General features: G+C 48.7%; 1 protein-coding gene across 1 annotated transcript in view; it reads right to left on the bottom strand.

Annotated features, from left to right (window-relative positions):
• The window catches only part of CSMD2 (CUB and Sushi multiple domains 2), a 668,027-nt gene that overhangs the window by 300,553 nt on the left and 343,216 nt on the right, over nucleotides 1-24,258 (bottom strand). The window contains exons 10-11 of the mRNA XM_027109194.1: nucleotides 18,356-18,477; nucleotides 2,735-2,838 (exon numbers count right to left, since the gene is read on the bottom strand). Coding sequence (XP_026964995.1) covers nucleotides 2,735-2,838; nucleotides 18,356-18,477 — 226 coding nt within the window. The remainder of the gene's footprint in view (nucleotides 1-2,734; nucleotides 2,839-18,355; nucleotides 18,478-24,258) is intronic.

Below are 24,258 nucleotides of genomic sequence, written 5' to 3'. Positions count from 1 at the left end.
AGAGTGTAGGCATGGAGAGGATTCTGATTCAACTCACATCTACCAGGCACCTACCCAAGTCAGACCATGTCCCTTTCATGATCTTATTTAATGTCCCCAGTAGCCCAGTGAGGTAGAGGTTGTGTTATCCCCACTGTACAGATGAGAAGACAGAGGTGCAAAATGGGCAGTGGCTTTCCCAAGGTCAGCCTGCTGGAGTGGCAGAGTCAGAGTCCACGGCACAGCCTGGGGCTCCTAGAAGAAACCTGGCTTCCTTTTTCTGCTGGGACCAGACAAACTGTCAGCACAGATGGGGTGTGGGGGGTTGTGAGGGGGTGGTGGGATTAACGGACCCTAATCCCTGCTCTACCCTGGGGTCTCAAAGCTTGAGGAGGGCTGTTGAGTTGGCCGCAGAGAGGGGATCGGTACTCTGTGAGCACCGTGCCGGTGGAGCGGGGAGAGACCACCTGGGATACAGCAGTCTGGTGCATGTGACATCCCTGGGCTGGGGGCTCTGACATTCTGTAATGAGTAAGGATGGACTCCAGGGTGGTGGTGAGCAAGGGTGAAGACCAAGGCCTCTGCTCTTCCTCTGTGTGACCCACTTATGACAACTAAGGAACCCAAGGATTCTGCATGTGTTTCCCTGAAGTTTTGATATTGATGTTGGCCTAAAGAGATCTGAGGGTGGTGGGAGAGCCCCTGGGCTGCTACAGAACTTGTTGGGATCTCACTCAAACTAGACTGGTCCAGAGACCTGGGTACAAGCCCTGGATCTGCCATTCATTTGCTGTGAGATCTTGAGCAAATGGTCGAGCCTCTCTGAGCTTTTTCACTCCATATAAATGAGGGGTTGAAATGTATGATCCCCCAGAGTCTTTTCAGCTCTGCTGTTCTGCGGTTCTCTCTATGACAGAGCACAATGGGGTCATGGGGGAGACAGAGTGGGATCCTGGTCTCTTGGACACATCGAGCTGATGTACCACACAGGTCAGCATGCCAGGGCAGGTGAGTGATGGGGATGCACAGAGAGGAGGGGAGGGGTTGAGTATGATGGGTAATTCAGGTGTCAACCTGATTGGGCCACAAAGTGCCCAGATATCTGACCGAGCATAATTCTGGGTGTTTCTGTGAGGGTGTTTCTGGATGAGATTAACATTTAAATTGGAAGACTGAGTAAAACAGATTGCCCTCCCCAATGAAGGTGGACCTCATCCAATCAGTTGAAGAACTGAATAGAACAGAAAGGCTGACTCTCTCCCAAGTAAAAAAGAATTCTTCCTGCCTGCGTGACTTCCAGCTAGGGCAGTGCTTTTTTCCCACCCTGAACTTGAACTGAACATCAGCTCTTTCTGGGTCTTGAGCCTGCTGGCCTTTGCTCTAGAACTACATCATCAGCTCTCCTGGGTCCATCCCCAGCTCGCTGACTCAGCCTGCAGATCTTGGGACTTGTCAGTCCCCATTACCACACAAAATGATTCCTTATCATAAATCCCTTTTTTTATATACACATCCTATTGGTTGTTTCTTTGGAGAACCCTGATTAATACAGTGGAGAGTAGGCAGCAGGGAGGATGCCCTTCAGGCTGACATTCCACTCCTTCCTCTTGAGATCCCAAGTCCCAGCTATGTCACCTGACATGGTAGGGAATGTTATTCAACTGCCCTAACAGGATATTCCAGGTAGATGTGAGGAAGGTATGAGAAGCACCCAGAACAGAACAGCTCCTGGACGAGCCAGCTATTACAGAATGGCCCTTTTTTTATTTAGCATTAAGACCAGAGGGTGTTAGTGTGGTTGGGAGTGGGTGTGGCATGGGATGCTGTCCTTGATGGAAATCAAAAGACATGAATTCAAGTGCTGGTTCTGCCACCAACCATCTCTGTACCCTTTGGGCTTCAGTTTTCCCACCTGTTAAATGGGTATAATAGCACCTTCCTCACAGGGCTGCTGTGGGAATTAAATGAGATAACTGATGTGAAAGTTCCCATCACAGTGCCTGGGCACATAGCAGGTGCCCAACATATGTGAAATCTCCCTCCTTCTTCGCAGGGGAGGTGGATGAGGTCAGGCCTGTCTATCTCTCTAACGCTGGGCAACACGCCCTGAACGGGAGCATTCTTCTGCTTTCATGTCAGGCTAATCATGATGGGTGAAGGAGGAGCCAAATGGCCCCCAGGAGCTGAGACCCAGTGTAATGGAACCCAGGACAGCCCGACATCATCCTCTCCCGTGACTAGATCATGTCAAACCAGCCCTTCTGGCCTCAGAAAATGTGGTCCCAATTCCCTGAAACTATCCTTTTCCCAGACAGTTATGAGCATGGAGGGAAATGAGCAAAACACTTCCATTGTCTCTGTCTGAAGTTAGACCACCACACGTGTACGTGGCCTTGAGGAAAAACTCCTGGGGGAGAAGCAGGGTCTGCACAGACGCAGGCAGTCCAGTGGAATGCTCCAGGCGCACGCAGCAAACCTCTACTCCCCCTGCTCCCTGAGAGGCTGTTCCTTCTGTATACTACCCCTGTGACTTCCTAGCGAGACTCCAGCCCAGTGCTCTGTTTTCCTTGGTAGGAGGAGAGGGAGACGGAAGGATTGTGGCTGAGACAGTGCTGCAGGACACCTTTCCTTGTCACAGCATGGTGGCGGGGGGTAGGGTCAGGGGGACCAAGCAGGACTCGACAAGCCCATCCCCTGCCCCCAGCCAAGGTGCCCGAGCTCCTGCCCTGCCCACCACGTGCTCCGCTTCACTCACATGTAGAGAACCGTCTTCTGGTCTCCGTCCTGACCGCCGTCTCCGACCGTCAGGGTGTCGTAACCCCTCTCCAGGTCAAACTCCTCGAAGGCCAGCTTGATCACCTAGGGAGGGAGCAGGGGTTAGGGAGAGGGCAGGGGCTGCCGGGAGAGACTCCCACGGCCTTGAAGACAGCAAGGATCTTCACGTCGCCATGCCCAGAGCGCCCGCGACACCACCCCACACAGCCCTCAATCCAAACTGAGTGTTTCCATGCCACCTTTTTGAGTGTCAACTTTTTCTCTCTGGGGCCATACAGTCTCTGGGGTCCCCTGACGTTTTCCAAAGACGATCATGGTACATCTGGCCAATTCTGGAGGCTGTCATGGCAACACCAGGCACATCTGGCCAGCTGTGAGAGGATGAGACTCTTCCTTCATGCTTTAATGCACAGAAATCCTCGCGGAACTGGAGGCAGATTTTCAGGCCACATGTGGACTCTGAGCTATGCGGTCCTCAGGGACCTGCAGACACTTCCCTCCGCCTCTCCTCTGCCTGCTTTTCTCCATCCACTTTGTTTATTTGTCGAATAAATGAACGTTCCAGGAAAGGGCTTTCGACAAGATTCTTTTATCTTGTTTTCGCCCTGCCTGCTGCAAATACTCACTAAGCACTCACACCACGTGCCAGCCTAGGAGGTAGGGTTTCAATGGTGAGCATGGCACGGTCCCTGCCCTGGGTGAGCGGGGAGACAGAACAGTAAACTGATAACCAGAACCCCAGGTGACAGACGCTAGCCTACGGTGGGGGGAGGCGGGGAGGCTGCTTGTGATTGGCGGGGGGAGGCGGGGAGGCTGCTTGTGATTGGCAGGGGGGAGGCGGGGAGGCTGCTTGTGATTGGCGGGGGGAGGCGGGGAGGCGGCTTGTGATTGGCGGGGGTGGGGTGGGGGTGGTCTGAGAGTTCTGAAGGCTCTGGAAGACTGTTGGGGTCAGAAGGGGAGAGGCAGGGGTCTAGGGCACAAGGCCCGAGCTGGGGGAGAGGCAGGGGTCTAGGGCACAAGGCCCGAGCTGTGGCAGAGATGGAACATTCTGGAGTGGTCAGTGTCTATCAATGCAGGTCCACAAACTGATAATAGCCGTCAGCTGCCTCATTCTGGGGGACAATGTGGTTGGGCCTTGTGTGCAAGGTGGTGGCTCCAGGAGGTCCAGAACTTGAGACATCTGCCTGCAGCGAGGTCCAAAGGGCCTCATAGCCTCCCCTGCCTCGAAGAGCTGGCTTTATCCTGAGGGAGGAGCGGCAGGAGAGTTTTAAACAGTGGGTGACGGGGACAGTTAGGTGTTGGAGAAGAACATGGGCCTGGCTGCTCGTGTGGAAACTGACATGGCAGGAGAGAGGCCAGAGCCGGTGGGGCTGATTTGAGGCTTCAGTGGCAGTTAGGTGAGCGATGCAGGAGGGCCACACAGTGGAGACGCAAGAGAGAGACGGCCCTGCATCTTTAGGGCTTTGTGACTGGATGGATGTGGGGACTGAGGGAGAGAGGGAATCTGGGAAGACCTGCAGCGTGCCGGCTTGGGCAATTGGGTGGTGGGTGACAGTGCCGTTCGTGAAGACAGAACACAGAGTCCCCTCCCCTAACATCTCGTCTGGGCCTCTTTTTGCCTGTTTCAGGCTGGTTTCAATCTGATACAGATCTTCAGTCTCCCAGTAGGGAGGCTGCAAGTGCTTCTTTGTTTTCTATTCCGCCACTCAAGGAGTAGAGAATTCCCATGGATAGCTTTTCCTAGTGGTGCAGGCTTCCTCTGTCCAAACCAAGCAGCCCAGCAGAGCCTCACCCCAGGGTGCCTTCAGGTGCCTCAGAAGGAAACTGCTGCTGCACTTGTGGCTGAGCCCCGTACCGCCTGTGCAGTGCCCTCTGCCTGGGCACGGGACCCACGGCGAGAAGCCGTGAGCGTGGACAGACAGGACAGGGAGGACGGGTGCCGTTGGCTGGAAGGAGGCTGGAAGAGGCTTCCTGGAGGAAATGAAGCCCAGGCTGAGTTTGGGAGATGGACTGGGGTCCGATAAATGGAGAAGGAAAGGAAAGTGATCCAGGCAGAGGGAGAAGCAGGTGCTGGGGCAGAGCGGTGGGGTGAGTCAATCTAGAGTTGTATGACTGAGAGGGAAGCAGAGGGTGGTGATGCCAGAGAAGTGGGAGGAGCCAGGTTAGGAAGGGCTGTCTGTCATGCTAAGGATTTAGGCTTTGTCCTAAAGACAAGGGGGAATCATGGAAGAGTTGTAAGTAAATGTACGGCATGAGACTTTTGTTTTAGGAGCAATAGCATTGAGGGCTGGTGGAAAACAGACCGATGTCTGGGCTGTGCAACAGTGTGGGTGAGGGAGGTTGTGGGCCCTTAGCAGGCAGCAGTTGGGGCCTATTAGAAAACAGGGGATGGAGGAACTGGGGGTACTGACCTTGGAGAAGAGAGACTCAGGGGCAGAGGCAGGAGCAGCGGTAACCCTGGCTGTCTCCAAGGGCAAACGTAGAGATGACAAGGCACTGAGACCCAACTCTGACTGTCAGAACTGTCCCACAATGAAAAGGAGTGCATTCAGAGGTAGTGAGCAGCCCATCGCCGGTGGTATGCAAGAAGAGTGAGGAAAGCATTCCTGCTTGGGGCTCTCAGATAGTTTCGACAAAAATACTAGACCCTACTGATAAAAATCCTTGTTGGCTACATAGACACATATTACAGTGAGCAACCTACAGCGAGTGGGGAAGCCTTAGCCCCTCTGGTTTTCCCGCCGAGCAGGCAAGCTCGCCTCCATGTTCCCTGATGACCCATCATCACCATCTGCTTAGGCTGGAATCGCCTTCCCATCTCTCACCCTCCCCAGTCCTGCCCTACAGAACGATGTTGCCATTTCCCAGCCCAGTACGCAAGGAGGGGCCCTCGGCACCTGCTCCCCTCTGCCCTCCCACCACAGGACCTGTGTGGTCTCCCCTCACAACGGCCCATTCACAACCCTGGTTTGCACAGTCCCCTCCCCCGCCCGCAGTTTCCCTAGCAACGTCTCCGCATCCTTGAGCTCTTGTCCAAGTGCTCCCTGATTGCCCTTCCTCTCCTCTCCGTGTCAGGACTTACCTGCTGTACTGCGACTGATCTGTTTACCTGGTCTTCCACTACACCATGAACTTCCTGGAGGGCAGGGGCCAGGTCTCATGGCCTCTGAACCACCAGCACCTGTCGGTGTGCCAGGCACACGCCACGGGCTCAGACAATGCTGAATGCGAGAACGCTTTCCAAACGTTTCCTGACTCCCCAGCATGGACTTATCGCCAGGCTCCTGGACCCCTCACAGGAGCTATCATCAAGAACAAAGGTCGGCAGACTATTCCTGCAAAGGGCCAGGTGGTAAATATTTGCCCCTGTGCATCCCATATGATGTCTGTTGCGATGACCCGCCTTTGCTGTTGCAGCATGAATGCGGCCACACATCCATGTAGCCATAATCCATGTACATTGATATGTATACAAATGGGCAGGGCTGTGTTCCAATAAAACTTAGTTCACGAAAACAAACAATGAACTGGATTTGGCCCAAAGGTGGGAGTTTGCCGACCTCTGGTCTAGGAGATTCTTTGAGACACTTAATCCCAGTTTTTGATCTTCTCTTTGATCTTCTCTTGAGAGATTTTGTCACTACAAGAGCTGACACCTATAATGTACTCGACTCTGTTCTGAACGCTTTACATATCTCAACTCATGTAAGACAACAGCGACTATGAATACCTCCATTTTACGAATGGGAAAGCCCAGGCACAGAGACATTAGGCGACTCGCCTAAGATCACACAGCTAAGTGGTAGAACTGGGACTCATCAGGCAGCCAGAGGCCAGGCCCTTACCACTGTGCTCGACTCCCTCACAGCATCCCAGGGAGGTCTCCGGTCCACAAGGTAGGGACCACGACTTATGCTCTCAGTCTTCCCTAAGCTCTTTTTCTGTATCCCAGCAGCTCAGCTAACACTTGCTCATAAAATACTCCAAGGCCGGGCTTCCCTGGTGGCGCAGTGGTTGAGAGTCCGCCTGCCGATGCAGGGGACACGGGTTCGTGCCCCGGTCCGGGAGGATCCCACATGCCGCGGAGCGGCTGGGCCCGTGAGCCATGGCCGCTGAGCCTGCGCGTCCGGAGCCTGTGCTCTGCAACGGGAGAGGCCACGACAGTGAGAGGCCCGCATACCACAAAAAAAAAAAAAAAATACTCCAAGGCCAGTTGTGCCTTCTGCAGACCGAGGGGCCTGGCCTCTGCAGGGAGTCAGGGTCCTGCCTGTACATTCTCACCACCGTCACCCCTTCCAGCCAGCCCCCACTCACGAAGCCACCGCCAAAAGACAGAGGACGGGATTACTATGTCTATGATGGGAAAACATTGCTTTGAAGGCCAGAACCAGAGCCATAAAGTGATTCACATCACTGAGTAGAGCACCGTTGACGTGAGCTGCATTTTAGAGGGTCTGACCCTAACATGGGAGCTAATTACACCAGGCAGACAGCACAACATACACAACGTTGAAGCTTTGGGATGGGCCCCCAGGGCCCAGTGTACTGGTGCTTTCATTTATTTTTCACTCTTCTCTTTGGCCTTTCTTTAAAGACAGGATCCTATAATGATTCATTAACTAACATGCAGGTAAATCAAGCTGGCAAGGTGTCTTTCTAAGGCAGGAGAGTGGCAGCACATGAAACAGGCATGATTAAGAGGCACGTGTGTATACAGCTCAGACGCCCAATTTGCACCCATTAGGTAACTGAATAAACAAACCCTGCACTAGGACATAATTACTGAGCGCCTGCCTTGTGCCAAGCTCCGAGCTAGCTGCTTCCCATAAGTTATCTCACTTGTCCTACAATCTACAGCAGAACCTAAATGCCGAGTGCACGGTGCAGATGGTGAGTATTGGAGGATGGCAAAGGAGGGAGAGATGAAAGGCGGCCGCATGGAGGAGGTGGGTGTGCAGGGACCTGCAGGATGGAGGAGGGTGTGGGCTCCGTCCTGGAGATGCTCTGAGCAGTGAACAGGGAAACAAGGAGCCAGGAGGGCAGCCGAGGGGTCAGCGGGGAGGGGAGAGCAGCATGGCTGAGTCTGCATTTTGTCTGGCAAGAGCAAGCAGTCTGGATTTGAGGGTGAAGATGGGGGGGAAGCTCTAACTCGGCATGGAGGGAGGGCTGGAGGCAGAGAGACCTGCCAGGAGGCTGGTCCAGGGCCCAGCAGTGGGACGAGGGCTTAGGGGAGCCTGAGTCTGTGTTCATTGCAGAGAGCGGGTGGGGGAGGGAATCCTGGAGACTGTACCCCTCAGCACACAGCCGCCTTTCCAGAGAACTGTGGGCAATGGGAGTGGGACCCTGGAGGGTGCCCACCCTGGGCCCCGAGGACCTTCCTTGCTTCCTGAGCACCGTCCAGGACCAGCCGGAGGACAGGGATGCCAGTCCTGCCAGCCTGTGCCCAAGGTCTCAGCGAGGCTCCAGAGGACCTGACAGCTCTCAGGCATATTTTGGGAAGCTGGAGTCCCAAGAGATCTAGACTGAGATTGTTTTGTCCAGTGACTGCATTTCTATAACTGCCTCCTAGCTGGGCTCTGGCCTCTGCTGCCCATCCTTCACTCTGTACCAAAAACCCTGTGCCCCATGACCCCTTAGAGCTGGGGTTGGATAACTATGGTCCTTGGGCCAAATCAGGCCCGTGGCCTATTTTTGTTTGGCCCCTTGAGTTAAGAAGTGTTCTCACTTTTTTTAAAGGGTTAAAAAATACATAAACCACTACAAAGAAGAATGTGCAACAAAAACCTCACATGGTCCTCAAAGCTTAAAATATTTATGGTCTGGCTCTTTACAGAAAGTTTGCTGACCTCTGGCCTAGAGCAATGGTTTTCAAATTGAGTTCCCAGGCACCCCGGGGTTCTACAAAGGCACTAAGGGGGCACAAACAAAGGTGGGAAAAGAGCCAGAGTAGGCAGGGCCTTGCTCCAACCAAAGCAGTTCCTTTTGATCTAGTTCATGATTGGGACTCTGTGACAGACATAGTGGTTCACTCAATGTTCCTCCCACCATTTACACATCTTAATAGAACGCTGGCTTTGTTTGGAGCATGGCAATATATGTGGCTAACCTCAGAGCTAAGGATAGTGAAGTGACAGGATTCTGGGCAATGAGACATGAGCTGAGGAGCCCTCGGGGCATTTTCCCACCTTTCTCCTTGCTTTCCTGGAATACAAATGTGAGGACAGAGGTGAAGCAGCCTTCTTGTGATCATGAGGACAAGAGCCACAAGCAAAGCATGGCAGAGGTGCTCAAGACACTGAGAAAACTACTAAACCAGCCCTGGAGTCTTCACTTCTGGACCTTTGGGTTATGGAGAAAATAATCAGTGTTTCGTTTAAGCTTCTGTGGAGGAGTTTTCTGCAACTCACAGCCAATCAGAACCTAATGACTATGGGTTCTGAAGAAAGGCTTTCATCACCACAGAAAAGTTTATCAACTCTTGAGCCTCAGGAGAAAGTTCCGCTTCTTGGCATGGAAACCCTAGGCTTTCCATGGCCTGCCCCTGCCCCTTCCCTGTGAGTCAGAGCTCCCTCCACAACCCTCGGCTCCAGGCCTGCTTCCCTATTTCTCCTCAGAGCGCTTCTCTGAGCTCCTGAGGGCTGACCTTGGCTTCCCCCAACCCCTCCCGCCTCAGGATACTAATGCTTTGAACAGCCTATTAGCTCCATGAAAGGAAGGGAACTCCCTTTCCCTGGGCACGGCCTGCATGGTGACTCCTGCCTGGGTCTTGCTGAGGGCCCAGGGCAGGGCTGGAGAACTGGTTCCTGGGGTGGGGTGGAGGGGAGTCTGGTGGAAGGGCTGCTCTGAACCCTCAGGAGTTCTAGCAGAGAGGCCTCCAGCACCTTTTTGTTTGTTTGTTTTGTTTTTTTTTTTGTTTTACTCGGGCCTTTCATTGTTGTGGCCTCTCCCGTTGTGGAGCACAGGCTCCGGACGCGCAGGCTCAGTGGCCATGGCTCACGGGCCCAGCCGCTCCGCGGCATGTGGGATCTTCCCGGACCGGGGCACGAACCCGTGTCCCCTGCATCGGCAGGTGGACTCTCAACCACTGCGCCACCAGGGAAGCCCCAGCCCCTTTAAGGAAGGTTTTCGAGGAGGTTGGGAGAGAAAGCCCAGGGGCAGAGACTGAGAACTTTCAGAGGTTCTGGAACCTTGGTCACTACCTCAGGTTTAACTTTGCTGGCTCTGAGAGTAGTAAGCCCTTCATCCATTCATTCACTCATTGGTTGATGGATTCATTCATTCAATTATTCACTCAACAGTTAATACGTCCTTGCCAGGTGCTGGGCTTTGGAGAGTCAATAGAGGAAGACAAACATGGCCAATGCCCTGAGACCTCACAGTCTAGAAGGGGAGACACACGAGTATATGCGAAACACAGCGCAGTGTGATGAGTGCTGAAATCAGAGGAACACGGGGATGGGGCAAATGCGAGGGGCACAAAATCCTGGCTGGAGGAGGGAGCAGGCTTTGTCTTCACGAATAGAGGAGAGTGTGTGGGAACAGGCCACGGCCAGCTCTAGGGGAAGAGGAATGCCAAAATACACCGGGAACTGAAAACAACTGTAAAAAGGAAAGGGATCAGGGTCAGGACTGGAGGAGGCCATGGAAGGGTCCCTCTAGAGCCGCCCAGTCGTGAGGAATGAGCTGTGGGGGAATTTAGGGAAAACCTCTCTCATCACCAGCCAGCATCTGCGCGGGCGCAGCCAGAGAGTGTAAGAGTGAATGTTTGCTCAATGAATAAGTGAGTGAACAAAAGGGCCGACACATGGGTTCCTGACATTTGCACGAGAGCGTCATTGCTGGCTGGACAGTTATTTCTCTGTTCTTCAGATCTACAAAGGGAAGAGTGACACTGATAATTCCCAAGGAGCGAATAATCAAAACGCTGTTATCTTTGGCTTTGAAGTTCATAAAATGCGCTTTCCTCTCCCTCTCCCTTCCAGGCCCCCTCCTTCTCCTTTGCATCCTCAGCCCTCTGCCTCCCGTATCTCTCTTTCTCTCCTGCCTGCCTTTTACTTCTTTTCTAGCACAGGTGGATTAACTGTCCTGATCAAATCCAGCGAGGATCATATGCAAATTGACTCCTATGTCTTGAGTTCATACTGAGAAGCTGTGAAGCAAAGGCCGATGGGCGCCAGTAGGGGGCACCGACTCAGGTCTGGGTTTCAGTCCTGACCACGGAAATTTCACCAGCCACATCCTTCCTGAGGCTGAGCTGAAAGATCCTAACAGGAGGAGGCTCTGGGGCCCAGCATGGGCGGGGCCATACCTGAGGAGCTACCTGACCCAGAGATAGGTCTCTTCCGTCAGTTGTTAACGTATTCAAACATCTGCTGAGCTCCTCCTCTGTGCCGGGCACTGTGCTAACTGCAGGAGAGATAAACAACATGCCACTCCTGCTTTGGGGGCTCTCATGAGCTATGGAGGAAAGAGATTCCCAACACAGTGCAATGCAACATGCATGCAAACGGAAGGGGCTGATGAAGTGCTGGAGGAACAGAGGCAGGACTAAGACCTGGTGGCGTTAGGAAGGCTTCTCTGAAGAGCAGGGATCTGAACTGTGTCTCAAAGTTGGGTAGGGATTTGCCCGGAGGAGAAGGGAAGGCACACTGGGATAGGATGTGCTGGATGGAGTTCTTAAAGGGCCAGCTGTGTCTGAACCAGGAGTTCAGTGTGGCTGAAGCCAGGGCTGCCTGAGGGGAGGTGGGCAGGGGGGCCTTGTGTGCTTTGCTGGGAGGGAAGGGGGTTGTTATTTATCACATACGCCAGGTTGGTCAGAACCACCAGGATGCTCTTTAAAAATGTAGGTTCCAGGTTCCCCTCTCAGACCCACTGAATCAGATCTTTGAGGAAAGAGCTTTGGAATTTGTGTCTTTAAACTTTCTCCAGCTATTTCTGATGATTGACCAAATTTGGGAAATGTTACTGTGGGCAGAATGACTACAAAAACTAAGATAGCCCATCTGGCCAAGGCGGGGCTCGCATTTCTCCAGACCATCCCAATCAAAGGGAGAATGCAGAGCTGTGTACCTAGTAGGCCAGCAGCACTTGCTCTGAGCCGCCTTTTCTCTTTTCCCTGAATCTGCCCAGCTTCCGGGAGGATGCTTCCGGGAGGATGGACCAAGGTGGTTTTAATTGTTTTATTCTTAGTTTATCGAGGAGAGACATACCCTTCACCTGCCTCTGCTATGAGACTATCAGTTCTTGTTCCCACAGTGCAGAGCAGCACAGACGATGGTGCTCGATCAAGGCTGGTATCTTGACATAGGTTCTTGGCCATTCCCATGTCAGACCATTTTGGGGCCTTGTTTGGACCTTCCAATTGCCCTTGGAGGTGGCCGTAGTCACTGAAACATTCCCATCTCCCTCTCAAGCTCAACCAGGAGAGGTCCTACAAGGGGGATGAAATGGCAGGAAGGGTCCTCATGCCCACACACATACAGGTACTAGGGATGTGTAATCATTCCATGATTATAAGGAGACCTACTCTGCACTCCTGCGGGCAAAACTCTCACCTCCTTCTCATGACAGCAATTTTCTTCACCTGCTCATTGTGAAAGGAGCTCCTGCAGTCTCAGTCCAATTTGCCTCTCACTCGCTCCAGATGGTGAGTGAAGACTCACCATCCTCTTTCTCCTACACCTTCATTCTCTTTCTCTGTGCTTGTTCTGCCCACAGCCTACAAATGGGCTCAAAATCCCAATATCCTAAACAAACACCCTAAGTAGCCCAAAGCTTTCTGTCCACCCGACCTCCCTCATGTGCCCTTTCTCCTTCCCTCACTTCACAATGAAGTCAAAAAGGCTGCCTACATGTCTGGCCTCTTGAGCATCCCTCCGTCCCCATCCATTCACTCCCCATCCCACTGCTGTTTCTGCCCCCCCGAAGCTCCACTGCAAGGTCTTCTTCCAAGACCAAAGCCGACAGTCTCTTTCCAGTCCTTTTCCAACAAGACGCTTCTCAGCGTTGCCATTATTAGACACATCCTGGTTGGAAACTCTTCCTGCTTTTGAACCTTGATTTCCCTCCTACCACGTTGACTGCTCCTCCTCTGTTTCTTTCACTGGATCTCCTTCATCTGTAAGGACTGTGTTCCCAGATCCATTCTATGTCTTTTCATTCTCTTTGCTCTCTCCAAGAAGGGTTATCCATTCCTTACGCTTCTGTTCCCAACTGTGTGTTGACGAAATGACCCCCAAATCTCTCTCTTGAACCCAGATTTATCCAGTCTCCAACCAGTGTATCCAAATGGCATTGGATGAAATGCAGACACTTCAAATGCACATGCTTCCCTCTTGACTGCTGCCAAGCTTGTTCCTCTTCTTGTATTTCCTTTTAAAGCCACTGATTGGTCCACGTCAGAAAACACTGAGTCATCATCTATTTGTTCATTGAATAAATGTTTACTGAGTGCCTACTATATACCAGGCACTATGGTGGTCGCTTGGGACACAACGTTGAATGAGATCTCTCCTTCTCCCTCCATCTCATGCCCAATGAGCCATCAAGTCCCATCCCATTCCCTAAACTCCTCTTAAATCTGTCTCTCGTCTTCATGTTTCCAGAGCCTTGGCTGATGACCCCAGATTTCTTACTTGGGTAGCTGCTTCAGCCTCCTAACTGGTCTCACTCTCCCCAGTTTCCCTCTCTAATAGCTCTACTGATGTCAGAGTAACCTTTCAAAACTTCAGACCTTCCTCCTATTGCTCTGGTTCAGAAGAAAGAATGGCCCTCATCCTTCCCAAGGCTGATCCCAGTGCTACCAGTCCCAACCCCTCTCATCTATTCTGAGACCTTGTTCCATCCAGTAGCACAGCATAGCTGCTGAAGTTCATGGGCAATAGACCCGGGAAGACTGGGCTTAAATCTCAGTGCCGCCACTTATTTCCCGGTTATGTGCTATGAGTAAGTTTCTTAACCTTCAACCTGTCCACGATTCAGTTTTTTCATCCATCAAATGGGTCTTTTTAAAACCTACTTAATTATGCTATGAAGAGAATGAAAGAAATTCATTTACACAGAAGGCCTAGCTCAGTTCTTGGCACATGACAGGCATACAATAAGAGATAGCTATTATTGTTATTACCAACAGCCTAACACTTCTACCCTTAAAAATCCGTTTCAGAATAAAACTCAAGCCTTTCTACCAAGCATGTGTGTTCACCATGATCTAAATCTTGCTGACCTTTCCAGCCTCATCTTGATATAGGCATGTTGAATTATTTTCAGTTCTAAGAGACTGTTCCAAACCTTGCTGCCTCTGCACATGTATCCACTCTGAAATACTGATTTCTAAGCCTACTTATCCTTCAAGACCCTGTTCAAATGTCACCTCCTCTGAGAAAAGTTCCTTGACCTTCCAGGTAGTGGCTCCTTCCTAGATTTTCCCATCGCACTCTAGACTCATCTCCATTAGCACTTACCCAAACTCTAGCTTTACATTTACTTACATGACTTCTCTCCTATGTGCACGCTCCTGTGCAGGACAGAGATCATATCATGGTCAATGAACGAATAAATGCTCATCTCATAAAAATTATTGTGAACTTGGAGAGGCTGTGATTTTTGCTGAAGGAGGTGTTCCCAAAGTGACCAGACAAGCAGTCCTTGGACACACTTGTATCTCTCCTGTGGGCCAGTGAACAGGGGTAGGAAAACACTATGCATTTTCCCTGCTATTGGCAGGAAGACAGCTCCGAGTCTTCAGTCTAAGACTTCGAGTTTCTACTCTTACACCCTCCTTTCGGCATTGTATGCTCTCTGGCTGTCTTCCTGGGTGGTGTCAGTGAGGAACTCCCTTCAGCCTTTCTGGGCTCCCCTAGCACTACCTGAAGCCCGGTAAGAACCCACGAAGCTGCTAAGAACACCCTTCTGAACAACTTGACTCTGAGGGAGTGTCCTTCAGAGGGGCTGGCTTCAGGAACCCAGGTTGGAGTGACCTCCTGCAGGGCATGTGGGGTAGTGACCAATATGGGGCCATTGACCTCCACACACCAGCCAAGGCTAGGCCTTCTGAGGGCAAATCAAATTGTTTCTCAGAAAATTCTCACGCCTTACCTACACTTCCTCCTGTACCCCACCTTCAGATTCAAAAGCAAACAGAGATAAGCATTTTTAACAATGCCCAAGAAAGAGTCCTCTCGTCAGCAACTTAATAACTTCATGGTAGTAGGTCCTTCTTCTGGTTTAGCCTCCATTTCCACCCTCATGGGGCTGAAACATCCTTCTCCATTGACTAGGTTCATCATCAAATGGTTTGATAAAATATGAATCTTTCTTTGTAAAATGCCTTGCAGAGGATATCTGTTTCCAGTGTTCCAAGTATTATGGTCCTAGGCACTCTTGAGCAAACAATTTTAAAATGTTGAGTAAAATTTAAAAAGAAAAAAAAAAGCTTTTTACAAGTTAGTAAGTGTTATCAACTGAATTATATCCCCCTAAAGTTCATATGTTGAAATCCAAACCCTCAATGTGATGGTATTTGGAGATGGGGCCTTTAGGAAGGTGATTAGGGTTAAATGAAGTAATAAGGGTGGGGCCTTAATCCAATGGGTTTGGTGTCCTCAAAAGAAGGGAGGAGATACCAGAAAGTTTCTCTCTGAATGTGCACAGAGGAAAGGCCATGTGAGGACACAGTGAGAAGGAGGCTGTCTATGAGCTGGGAAGAATCCTCACCAGAAACCAGACCTGTTGGCATCTTGATCACAGACTTCTAGCCTCTATAACTGTGAGAAAATAACTGTCCCTTGTTAAAGCCACCCAGTCTATTATATTTTGTTATGGAAGCCTGAGAAGACTAGTATAGTAAGAATTCTCAGAGTCTAAAACCCAGTCAGTGTAGAGATACAAAATGTGATTCAGAGCATGAAGCTGGCTTTGGCCTTGGGTGCATTTTTAAAAACTCGTGAAGTAGAGCTTTGGTTTTCAGGGCCTTGTGGAGAAGAGGGAGAAGGAGACAAAGGTCAGTGTCCACCAAAGTTAGGGACTCTCGATGACACCCCTGAACAAAGCTGAGCTAGTTAAGGCTGCACCTTTAGTGTGAGGATGAGCTAGAAATAAGCCTACCTTCCTTCTCATACAGCACTGCTACCCTCTGGGTAGATCTCGAGGCTGATTGTTTATCTCAGACCTTGACACTGAGTGAACAGCAAACAGAAAACTTCCCCTGAGATTCCATCATGCTAAATCTGTCTTCACATGGGTTTTCAGCCTTCAGATTACTTGGGTGGTTTGAAACCTTCATACTGAGAATTTAGTCTGAAGTGGTTTCTGGCTGGTAATGCCCCCAGGCACTGAGCAGAAGCAAACACACCAGCTTCTACCCAGGTCTCAAGGAATTCCCACAGACAAAGTTTACGATTCTAACAACACAGTCAAAAATTACAAAACAAAGAAAGAAACATGGTTCTGGGGGCAACAGGTGAGAAACAACAGGCAACAGAGTGAAACTTGTGAAGATTTCATATACTGAGATTCATAGACACAGAATATAAAATAAATGTGTTTAACTTATTTAAATAACTTAAATATATGTAAGGAGCAAGAGATTATAAAATTAGCTCAAAAAGCACCTGAAAAAAAAACTAAATAGGACTTCATAAACTAAAAATAATGATATTTGAAATTAAAATAAATCTCCAGTGAATGACTTCAACAGTTAGACATAACGGAACAGAGAATTATTGAACAGAATGAGAGAAAACGATAGAAGTCTGCCTTGTCAGACTTCCAGAAGCAGAAAAGAGAGAGAATAAAGGAGAGACAACAGTCAAAATGACAGTGGCTAAAAATTTTCCCAAACTGATGAAAGATGCAATCCATAGATTCAAGAAGCTTAATGAAATCAAATAGGATGAATACGAAAATATCCACAACTAGACATATGACAGTGAAATTGTAGAACACCAAAAACAAAGGTAGGATAGAAAGAGGAAAAACTCCAAATCATTTTATGAGGTTAAAAATATTTTGACACAGAGATCTGGCAGGCGTGTGTGTGTATGCATGTGTATGTATGTGTGTATGTATGTGTGTGTGTGTGTGTGTGTGTGTAATATATTCTATTTTGTTATATATATAATACATAACAAAATAGAAGCAAATTCACTATGCAAAATGTTAGTAAATCAAATATAGGCATGTTTAAAATGATAATACTAAATGACCAGGCTGGGTTTATCTCAGGAATACAAGGTTGGTCTAACATCAGAAAAATCAACCAGTGGAATTCACCACACAGGATAATAAAGGAGAAAATCATATGATTATATCAATAGACATAGAAAGATGCTTAATAAAAGTCAACATTCATTCACAATAAAAGCTCTTAGCAAACTAGGACTAGAAAGGAACTATAAATTTAAGAAAAAGACTTCAGCAAACATCATACTTAATGGTGAGGAAGTAAAACATTGTGTTTAACACTGAACCATGGCAAAAGTGCCTACCATCATCACAATGGTTTGGCATTACACTGGAGATTCTAGGCAGAACATTGGAGCAAGAAAAAGGTTGAAGAAAAGGTATAAGATTGAAAAGGAAGAAACAAAACCATCATTCCTTGCAGATGATAACTGTCTTATGTATAAAACTCCAAAGAATTCACAGATAAATTACTATGGAATAGCTGCTACATACAAAAATCAAAGTATAAAAATTAATTACATTTCTAACCACCACGCAAGAAAAAGTAGAAAATAAAATCTTAAAAGATATGATTTATAAAAGCAACATCAAATATATCTAGGAATAAATATATTAAGAATTGTACAAGATTTACAATGGAAAAATGACACAAGTTTACTGAAAGCCCTTAAAGAAGCCCTAAGTAAATATAGATATAGCATATTAATGGACTGGAAGACTTGGTCTCATAAAGATATCAGTTCTCCAATTTATCTGTAGTTTTGGTATAATTAAAATAAAGATTGCAACAGGTCATTTTGTGGATCTTGGCAAGATACTTATAAAATTTATTAGAGAACAAAGGGCACTTCACAGGAAAAAAAGCACTAACTTGGAAATAAAGATGTGAAAAGATGTATATAGCAGTGCAAAATGATACACGACAACACAGATAAATCTTAAGGACATAATTTTGAGTGAACCTGATTAACACTATATACAACATGATTATATTTATATGAAGTTCAAATGCTGGCAAACTAAATATTTTTATGGATACATACTTATGTGCTAACTATAAAGAAGAGCAGAGGAAAAATAAAGCACACAATCGAGGTAATGGTGACCTGAGGGATAGGGAACGGAATGAGGTTAGTGAGGGACACACATCACTAAGATATCTGTGTGTGTGTGTGTGTTTTTTTTTTTCCTGAGTGGGGAGATGGCTACACAGGTGTTTGTTGTATTGATGTTCTTTATATCTCATATTCTACAAGTATGCTTTTTATCTACTTGGTATTTAGTAAAAACAATTTTTAATAATTGTCTGCAGAGAATCTACCACAACCAAGTTCTGGGTTTGAAATCCCTGGTAGAACAACTGTCCCCAATCCAGTCCTGCCCATAGGACGCTCCCCATCCTCCCCAAGAGCCTTACCTTGGCGGGGTTGAGTGCTGTGATGATCCACACACAGTGTGCGTTGTTGTCATACTGAATGGGGAAATTAGGGGAGGTGATGATGCCTGAGGGGCCTCGAAGGTGGGCATCACACATACGGGCTGCAGGGAGGAGATGGAAGACAAGCATTTTAGTTTAGGTTAGGATGAGTTCCCATCCCCACCTCCCACTCCCAGCCCAGAAGAGACTGAAGTTTGTACATCCCACCCCAGATATAACTTCCTACTTCCTGTTTCCTTCCCCCATGGTTCTTAGCGGGCTCAAAGGAAGTCACAGTTCCCCAAACACTGGGGGAGGAGTAGGCCCCACATGCCTTGACCCGCTGCTCTCTAGGCAACGATGAACTTCCACCGTCAGGCTAAGCAAGCCCCCTACCCTGACTCCACTGTTACCGAGTAGCACATCTCTACCAAGAGGGTGTGGGCTTCTACACACCTTGACCTCAAGCTAGGTGGACCCCATGCACCTATGGGCCTGCTAAACTGCTCTCCTCCTGCTCTGCTGACTTTTCTGCATTCCCCCATTTGCTCTCAGGCCTCCTGAAGTAGAATCTCAGGGTGTCCTTGTCAAGGCCACCCCACTAGCTATCAGAATGTCTGAGCCCAAGGACTCTGCCGGGGCCTCTGGCTCAGCCCGGTGTCAGGCACCTAGAGTGATCTCAGGGACAATAAAGTACTTCCCCACACTTAGCACGTGCCTGAAATAGGCTTTTGACTAGAAGCATAAAGATTCAAGGTAAATTAGAAGTGCTCTCCTCAAGTAGATATAAAGTGTTATCAATCACAACTTAATCTAATTAAGCTCTTTAAAATAGCTTCTAAACTAATTAGATTAAGTAGTGATTGATACCAGTTAAGGTACTACATTGTATCTAGGTGTTTGCCTTCTTTAAAAACGTGTTCTTTAGTTCCAACCACTTCATTCTTCAATGTTAGCGCTCAGCTATTTTAATAAAGGTTGTACGAGTCTGTTCTGTTGCTGCCCACATGGCAATTTATCTTAATTGTAGGCAAAGTGCCTAACGGTAAAGAAATAGTGAGCCTAAGTATATAAAATGAAAGTGGTGTCAAACCTGGTTTCCTCTGATGGGACAAAATATCCTAGAACTCCTCTCCGCGTGTGGACAGGGCTGTGATAAACCTTTCCCAGGAAACCCTTCCTAGGAGGGCCTGGGGAAGCAGGCTCCCCAGCTCTGGACATAATTAATCTCTTCTCATTTCACACACTCATTCCTGTGCTCATTCATTCCCACATATACTGAGAGCCTATTAACAGGCCAGGCAGAGTGTGGGGAGAGAAAAGTGTCGAAGACACAATCCCTCTTCTCTGAAGGGCCACCAGCAAGTGGAGGGGACAGATGTGAAAAACAGTTACAACCGAGTGGAGCGAGTGTTGTCAGGGGTTACGTGCAAGAGACCCGGGGTCAGAATTGCTGGCTCTCCCAAGTCCTGCACCTGAAGGATCTTCTCATCCTGACCTCAAATGTTGAATCAAGTTTGAACAAAGCCCTAGGGGAACCCTCTCCCGCACTCCCCTCCCGTGCATCTGATTGCTCCTGTAATACTGTGCTGAGAAACACTGACAATCACTGATTCCACTTGATACAACTGGGCCTGAAGGCGGCACTGCATGGGGAGGAGAGAGCAGGCTGTGGCGTTTACCAGCTTGGCATTCTGGGTTTGAAGTCCACTTGCTGTGTGTTTAAGTCTGGTAAGTTAGAAAACTTCTCTGATTCTACTTCATCTGTAAAATGGGACTCGTGATATTGCCCCACCGAGGCACGGTGAGGATGAAATTCTATGAGATTTTGGATATGAAGGCTAACCAAGGGTCCAGGACATCGTCAATATTTAACAAAGTGGGGGCTGGGACTGTCAGACTCTGATATTATGTTCATTCCATCTCACTATCCCCAAGATTTCTCAAGGCCAGGGATCTTTATTCTACCTTTCCTGAAGTTTCTTTATAGGATTTTTTTTCCCATGACCACACTGGAGACTGACAACATCACTAAACAGATTAGAATAAGGTCGTCAAAACCGAAACCCTGATCCCAGCCCACCTTTGCAAAGAGGACCTGTGGATTCCTCCTGCTAGGCCTGCGGGGGACCCTGAGAAATCTCTACCAGCACGACCTTTACACCTGTTCGGGAGACAGGTTTTGCTGCCAGAAGCCCTCAGCTTCAGACTTAATTTATCCTGCACTTGTTTCCAAAAATTAGATGGTATTTGCAGTTTGTTGAAATGTGCTGAAGATAAATTAGAGAGAACAGGTCAAAAAGGCATTTACCACTTTAAGGGCTTAGAGGGGTTTCATTAAAATATTACAATCTGCAGCTAGTTAGCATGGAGCACCTAAAAATAGGTGCAGAATGGAGCATCAGCTCCTTTTATCCTCTGCTGTCTGGGTAAGGTCAGGGGGTCTGCAGACAGACAGACTTCTCCCTGAGCAGCCGGCAGCTGGGATCCCACCAACAGATGGATAGCTCGTCGCTGTGACCCACAAGGGCTGGCGAGATGGCTGATGCTCAGACAGTGACTGAATAAATGAATAAACACATATCTATGTTTCTCTATCTGCCTTTTCCCATCAAATGCCTTGCTGGATAGCTTTCAGGAGGCTTTTCCAGGACTTTCCATGCCCAAGCTCTGCTGCAAAGTCCCATTCTTCCTCTGAACATCACTACACCATATAACAGGGGCAGTATTCCAGGGGACGTTAGGGAGATATCATTTAGACCCACAGCCAGTTCTGGCATCAAAACAACTTGGTACCAAAAAGGGAACTGCTCCAGGTGAAGTGCCTCTGGTCTTCTATCTTCTCCCCACATCTTATTCCCACCCTGCTCCATGCTGGCTTCCCTCACTTCTCCTACTACTGACCTCCCTCCTCATCCTTTCTTTTCCACAGTTCTCTCTCTAGAACCACCTCCTGACCACCAATTCTAAGGCAAACAAACTCTGACTTGTAGCTGCATCGTCTTTCAGAACTGCCTCCTCCAACTCCTGCCGTGAGTGAAGCCCATCTCCCCCTCCTGGGTCCGCAGCACTCTGCAGTGGAGAGCTTTCTCCTCCCCGCCAGTGTTTTGTTCCACAAACAATTGCTAACCCCCCGGAGGAAGTCTTCTCTGACCTTCATCTGTATCTCACTCCACTGACACCAACTTTCTCTCCACCATCAGCTCCCTGTCTTCTCGTGCATCCTTACCCAACTTAGACCCCATGGTCCACCATTATGATCATTTTCTTGCAAATTCACCTAAGTCTCTCGCTCCTTTTTCCTTTAAATGATTGCCCGAAAGACATCAATTGTGGATGAACTTCTCCACCTACATTCTCTAGCCCTGCCCCCATGCAGTAGAGCTTTGCTGGAGAAAAATCACATGAGTAGGAAGATTGGTGTCACTATAAATTCATGATCACCCATCTCAGAAAGTCCTGGATATTGTCCAGCAACTCTGCCATTTAGCCCTATTAAGCTCACTCTCCCACTCTGCTCAAAGACCCTTTCATGCCTCCTGCATGTCCCTCGGACCTCTCACCTTTCCCCTTGCCTCCCCTTACTCTCAGGTGATGACCTTGCTTCAGTTTTTGTGGGTGGAACAGAGGACATTTGGCAGGCGTGCCCTCTCTCTCACCCTCTCTCTGCAATCCCGTCTGCTTACGTGCCCATCTTCTTCCTTTCGCTTCCAACAGAGGGATGGCTCCTTCGCCTTTCAGAGGTCAGCGCCTCCTCCTGAGATCAGGTGCCCCTGCCCAAGGTCAACCATGTCCGTGGCCACACCCAGGGCCCGTTGTTCTGGGACCCGGGAGAGTCCATCTGTGAGATCTTCAACTCCATCACCCCGCTCCTTTCCCCGCTGCCTACGCATCCAGCAGAGTGACTTTGGTCTCCATGCACCACCTGCTGTCCTAAACCCTAGGTCTCTCCAGACCCCTGGCTCCCTCATTTCTCGCCATCTCTCCATCCCCTCCTGACCCTTCTTCTCTCACTACCTAGTCTGGACCTCAAGACCCTCACCAGCAGCTCCTGTGACACTCTCCTATCTGCCTTTGATTAACCATCTCTATTCCTAATCCTGGGTGCCCGGGGGCTGCCAGGAGAACCATGGCATCACCACAGACTTGTGCTTTGCCATTGTAATGGAAGCTTTGGCCCAAGTCAGTCCTCTCTCTTGTCTTTGCTCCATTTCCTTGACAGTTCCTTACAGGGGCAATTTCAAACATCCACCCCTTAGTTGAGCCACTCAACCCCAGGGGCTGCTCTCCACTCTTTGTTGTACTCGACCTCTCTAAAGTGTCTGACCCTGCTGACCCTTCTCTCTCTGTGAAACTCACATTCACTGGCTTCCATGATGCCTCTGGCTCTTCTCCTACCTCTGCGACTGATCCAGCTTATCCATTAACTCCCTAAAAGTAGTTGTTTAAATCTGGGCAAAGAACATGTAATACTTTGCACAGTTCCTGTCAATTTTCTGTGAGTTCACAATTAGATCAAAATAAATGTTACCAAAAAGTGGGGGCAAGGGGGAGGAGAGGCTGTTCTATGAGGTTCCATCTAGTGTATTTACTCCAAATTGGTGTCCAGGTGCAATTTTCAGGAAGCAGGACAGAGCCTTTGGACTGCGGTGGAATCCCAGTTCAAAAGATTAGCTTTGGGCCTTTGGGCAAGTTGGCGGACCACTCCAAGCTTTAGCTAAATGTAAAACATGGATGTTGTCTCTTTCCTTGTAAAGAAATTATAAAAACTGTTACTGTACTGCTTTATACAAGTACAAATAGCTTAATAAATGGGAGTTTTATCGTTAGTACATACGTGTAGGTAAGGGGCCCAGGGAGCAATGGGGCATGTATTCTAGTGAAGTCAGTACATCACCCAGGGGAGAATAACTACAGAGCAGAGGAGAGGAAGGCGGGGGTAGCATGGGGGAGGGATGGGGGGAGGGGGGAGGGGGTGGAGAAAAGAGGAGGGGAGGGAGATGAAGACAGAACTCTGAACAACATTAGTGTTTAAGGGGGAGGCCCAGGAAGCTGACCCAGGACGGAAGACAGCCACCTGTAATTTTCACGGCATTAAATTAAACTTTCTTGTGCAATATTTCCCACATTTCACTCCCACCTTAGGAGAATGAGCGAGAAGATTCAGAGCATTTCAGTAATTTGCCCTGTGCCATATGGTATGTTACCAGCAAGGTTGGAAGTTGAACTTAGGTCTCTGGGTCCTGAGTCTGGTGTTCTATTTACCACAAAAGCTCTTATTCTAGGAAGAAAAATAATGTACGACTTTCTGTTGATGATCTGCTCTGTGACTCAGTAACTGTATTTCATCTGGGGCTGGTACTCCATCCCTATCCTCTGTCAACACCAATTTGTGGTCACAGGAAACCAGATCTCCTGGTTGTCAATTTGGTCCTCTTCACTCCATCAGTGGTTTATAGACCGTGTTCCCCAGAACCTCAGGGGCTCCCTGGAGGTGGCTTCGCGGCTGTTGGAAGTGGTGAGAAGGGGGCAACTCCAAATCCCCCGCCCCTACTTCATTGAGAGAAGCTCCACGGCATCTATTTCATTTATGGGGCCTCTGCAAACGCTTTTTAAAAAATATTGGGCTCCCTATGTGAACTAAGTTTGACAAGCCCTATATTATACTGCCTGTATCTGGGCCTGAATAGAATTAGTTTATCAGGATAACAATGTTTCATGTTGTCCTCAATTCCAAAATCAAAATTTTCTAGTAGTTAAATGAGAAGCTTGTTTCTTCTGGTGGGAAGGGTAGAAAGAAAAGGCCTGTGAATATCTCATTTCAAATTCCAAAATGAGGGCACGTCCCCCAATTGTTCATTCATTTCAATCACTGATTCACTCAGGTTGTCCTCAAACATTTG

This window comes from Aethalodelphis obliquidens, unplaced genomic scaffold, assembly GCF_003676395.1.
Source record: "Aethalodelphis obliquidens isolate GAN/ISIS:26980383/991018 unplaced genomic scaffold, ASM367639v1 scaffold9, whole genome shotgun sequence".
Classification (NCBI taxonomy): domain Eukaryota; kingdom Metazoa; phylum Chordata; class Mammalia; order Artiodactyla; family Delphinidae; genus Aethalodelphis; species Aethalodelphis obliquidens.
This window is presented reverse-complemented; position numbering and strand designations above follow the sequence as displayed.